The sequence below is a fragment of the Phyllostomus hastatus genome, unplaced genomic scaffold (genome assembly GCF_019186645.2).
Source record: "Phyllostomus hastatus isolate PE091 unplaced genomic scaffold, TTU_PhHast_1.1 phas_contig_399, whole genome shotgun sequence".
Classification (NCBI taxonomy): Eukaryota; Metazoa; Chordata; class Mammalia; order Chiroptera; family Phyllostomidae; genus Phyllostomus; species Phyllostomus hastatus.
The window spans coordinates 779,199-783,915 of NW_025333871.1; the positions used below are offsets into that span (position 1 = coordinate 779,199).

General features: G+C 40.6%; 1 protein-coding gene across 1 annotated transcript; it reads left to right on the top strand.

The window, feature by feature from the left end:
* Positions 1-1,282: 1,282 nt before the first annotated feature.
* On the top strand, positions 1,283-2,218 carry LOC123821272 (olfactory receptor 2D2-like). Its single transcript, XM_045842505.1, has one exon. It carries the CDS (start codon positions 1,283-1,285, stop codon positions 2,216-2,218), a length of 936 nt encoding a protein of 311 aa, XP_045698461.1.
* The last annotated feature ends 2,499 nt before the right edge of the window (positions 2,219-4,717 follow it).

The following is a 4,717-nucleotide window of genomic DNA, read 5'->3' on the forward strand; positions in this document are numbered from 1 at the left end:
GACTTGCAATGACATTTTAAAATTTAATGTTTTAAAGAAGCATATGTATTGTTATATTTATTTAATAAAACTATTATAATTATATTTTGATGTAATTGTTCTTGATAATCCTACCTAGTTTGTTTTTTGTATATATGCACATGTGTGCATGTATGTATTTGATATATTGAAAACATTATATGGAAGTACATTTATCAGACAGATATAAGGTTGATAGACGAAGCCTCGCTTAGAACCTTAATATTTAGACTTTAATTTTTTTCTGTCTTTTTAGATTGGCTCTATGATGTTTATCATTGCTCCCAAACTCTTGCATGTTTCTCTAGGCAGGCTTTTGAAACAACTCTATTAAACTATGTGGCCAGATAACTTTTATTTACTCTATATAATTAATGATAATTGATTAAACAAAACCCTATGGTATATCTAATAAAGTACACAAAAATGAAAAAACTATAAGGAAAAATTTCAAAGTAGTTCATAATTTCTGAGAGGAATAGACACAACACAAGGAGGGAGACACGATGGGCTGGAGGTAGCAGATGAGTGCTGTTTAGTCTGAATCCAGAAAACTAGCCATGCTGGTGGGTTAAAACAGAAAGTATGCCATGATGGGTGTCCATTATTTTCAAAGTTTACTGACAGTTTATATTGATATGGGAGCCCCAGTGAAGGGGAGAATAGCATTTCCAAAGAGATTATGGCATATTATCCAGAGATACGTCTTGGTTTCCCAGCTCGTTGTAAACAGGCCATTTTCTCCAAGACAAAAGTCAGTTCCATTTGATTTCTCATACCTTTGTGATGACTCTTTCAAGAAACAGACAACAGAAATGGTTGGATGTCCAAAGAATGAAAAAACATCTGCACCTACATGAGGTGTGACAGGTGTGGCAAGAACAGCATAAGACTCAAGGTTTTAGTTAATAATAAGGTAAAATTAAATAAAATGACCTTATATGTAAATTCAATCTGTCTTTTGATTAATAGATATGCAATGTTACAAATAAAGAAGATAATTTTTTGATCTACTCTACACTTGCCAGAGGACATTAAAAATGAATGTATCATTTTATAAAGATTTAACTTTCACAAACTTGAAAATATTCCAACTAAAGCAGCATGATCATCTTCTAAAAACCTTATAAAGAAGATTCTTGAAATGGTTGGTAGTGAGTGGAGGCAATTTCTAAGTCCTCCAACTCTGAATTATATAATTTCTTAGGTTATGCATGTCTATGTTTCACATATAGTGACTTTGTCCTGAAAAAGGAGACAAAACATGAGAGAGACCAATCAGACACAGGTGACAGAATTCTTCCTTCTGGGACTCTCTGACAACCCACACACCCAGCAGCTACTATTCATCTTACTCCTGGGAATTTACCTTGTCACTGTGGTTGGAAATCTGCTTCTCGTGTCCCTTGTACTGGTTGACTCCCTGCTTCACACACCTATGTATTTCTTTCTCTGCAATTTATCTCTGGCTGACCTCTGTTTCTCTACCAATATTGCTCCTCAGGCCCTTGTCCACCTGCTATCCAGAAAGAAAGTCATTTCATTCACACGTTGTGTAGCTCAGCTTCTACTCTTCCTCATTTTGGGGAGTACACAGTGTGTCCTTTTGGCAGTGATGTCTTATGATCGGTATGCAGCCATCTGTAACCCTTTGCATTACCCCAGCATCATGACTTGGAGGGTGTGTTTCCAGCTGGCTGCAGGATCATGGACCAGCGGAATTCTGGCTGCTGTGGTGGACACCACCTTCACACTAATGCTACCCTACAGAGGCAGCAATAGTATTGCCCATTTCTTTTGTGAGGCACCTGCACTTTTGAGCCTGGCATCCACAGACACCTGGATTTCAGAGATGGCCATTTCCCTCACGGCGGTTGTGATTCTCCTCATACCTGTTTCCCTAATCCTCGTATCCTATGGCCACATCATAGTGACTGTGGTCAGGATGAAGTCAGCTGCGGGACGACTCAAGGCATTCTCTACCTGTGGCTCCCACCTCGTGGTGGTCATTCTTTTTTATGGGTCAGCCATTGTCAACTACATGATACCAAAGTCCGCCAAAGGACAGAAAAAACTGCTGTCTGTGTTCTACACAATGGTGGCTCCCATGCTCAATCCCCTCATCTACAGCCTGAGGAACAAGGACATGAAGGGAGCTGTGAGGAAAGTGGCTGCAAGGATTTTTCCGTGCAGGGTCTGAAATTGCCACTGACAGTGAGACCCACCTGGCTCTCTACTTCTAAGACTTGCTGAGTACTTTCCTCAGCAAGAGTAGAATGGGGTATGAGTCTCATCAATGGGCCTTTTCCATGGACCCAACTGTCTACCCTTTATCCCGCACTTCCTTGGTAAAAGAAGGACCACAATTCATGAAGAAATAGGAAGGAGGGCTTCCTTCTGATTGGTCTTTCAGCACCTAAGGGTTAGGAAATTCCCTGAGAAGCATTCACATTTTATAAGCCCTGGAACCTGTGACATCTGCCTTATTAAATCATGCTATGTATTAATATCTATCTAATCCAGAACCTACACCAATTCCTTTTTTTTATCTTTTAATATTTCTTTGGATCATCAAATAGTAAATTAACACATATTACTTAATTATTCACTATGAGCTAGGTGCCACATGTACATGTGCATGCTCACGTACCTCCATACCAGGGTGAGCAAAACTAGGTTAATGATTATGAGTACAAGATACACAGAGTTTAATGTTGAATTGTTATTTGTTAATTATTGTATTATTTGTCTGTATTATTTGTAAACCTATTTTGTCCACCCTTGCATATGTTCAAGGTGGGTAGTGAAGAGTGTAGGTATAATGAAGTAGAATTTATGAGCTTTACTGTAGTCCTCACACTCTTATTAGAGACATGAGTACTGTATCTATTAGGACACATCTTTATAAATATGAGAACAGGGGTGAGAAAACAGCAAGAAATAGTGATAACCCAGAGCAGGGAGAGAAAGATGCTATTAGCAATCCTGGCCCCAAAGGACCAAGAAGAGGCAACCAGAACTTGGAGAGGGTAGGTCTGTATAGAAGGCCACCAGGCAGGAGCTATGGACTTTGTAGATGGAGGTGAGGAAGCCATGGGAAGATGTGTTTCAAAGTCACCCTGGACCTGCTTTGTGAAATTCTGTTACTGTATTAAAAATAAAATCAAGGCTAAACTCCTGATGTGAAGATCCTTAATTTAGTCACATCAACAAAATCCTTTTTACCATGTAAGGTGACGTATGTACAGGGGACTAGGACGTGGCCATCTCTGTGGGCCCGTTATTCTGCCTACCATCCTGAGGTCAAGTAAAATGAAGGTGAGGCAGTGATGAATGCTTGGCTGAAATGAGATGATCAATTTATAAATGTGCCAACCTGCTTAGTTGTGTGGTTGCCATCATGGAAATAAAACCCTGTGATCTGTCTCTTCATTTGTAAATTCTGTTGGTGATGTTCAGAATGTGCTGCCCTTGTGGAGCCCTGATGCCCTGAGCTGAAGGATACCTTGTGTGGGAGACCAAGCTGGTCCTGGTACCTCCATGGCACACAGAGTTAGAGTTGTTTACACAGTTTGTGGAGAGGACATACCTATGCAGTAAATACTACTTTACTTTGTTAATTATTACTACATTCTTGGGATTAGTTCACTCAAAGCTGTGGTGTCATGTTGCAAGCCTGTTGAGTGCCAAGGGTCCAGAGTTGGGCAATGTTCAGTGGACAAAATCATAAAGTGTGGCTGCTTTAGTGGTTGAGTGACACCCAGCTTAAAATGGATAGTTAACTTCATTTAATCACAATAAATTTTCCAAAAACTTTAGTAAACAAAGAAACTCTGAGTTATTTGCAGCAGTTTCCTATAAGGTGTCCACTTCCAGTTCACTGCAACTTCCTTTAATACCTTCTGTCAAGCAACTCTCATGTCCAAGGTGGACAATTGGATACTGAGACAACTGTCAGTAGTGTGGGATTATCTTTCTCCAGACAAGGCACAGAACACATGGTAGCAGAGGAAGAATTCCTCAGTTTCCATTGGAGTTTTTAGGTATCCTTTTATTTTCCCTGTCTCACTAAAATTTCCATGAGGCAAGAAATTGGTCTGTTTTATTCAGCAATATTTCCTCTGGGCCTAAAGAGGATCTAACACATGCTGAGTACTGAATAAAACTGTGCTGCAAAAAAAAAGAATGAAACACTTCTGGCCAATGTGGAGGTGTAGGTAGAAACACTGTGTCTCCTCTAACAAACAAAAGAAGGACAACAACAATTTAAAAACAAAAAACAATCAGTACTGACAAAAAATTGAATTGTATGGAAGTTGGACAACCAAGGAGTTAAAGTGGACACATTCATCCAGACCAGTAGGAGAGGCAGATTTGGGGAGCTGAATAGAGAGGGCTCGAGGTTGGCCTGCTTGTGGAGTCATTGAGACGGGCAATGGTGGAGGGTGGGGTGTGCAAGGCCACTGGTCGGCCAGGTGGTTCTGCATTGGCTCACAGATAAACCAGGCGAAACTGGGGAGTGAGACCCATGGAGCAACCCAAGGTCCCAGCATGGGGAAATAAGGCGTCAAAACACTGATTGAAAACACATGTGGGGGTTGATGTAACAGAAGAAACACCCAGCTTCACCAGAGAGTTGGTCGGAGAGACCCACAGGGTCCTAGAAAATATACAAACCCACCCAACTCACCCACGTGGG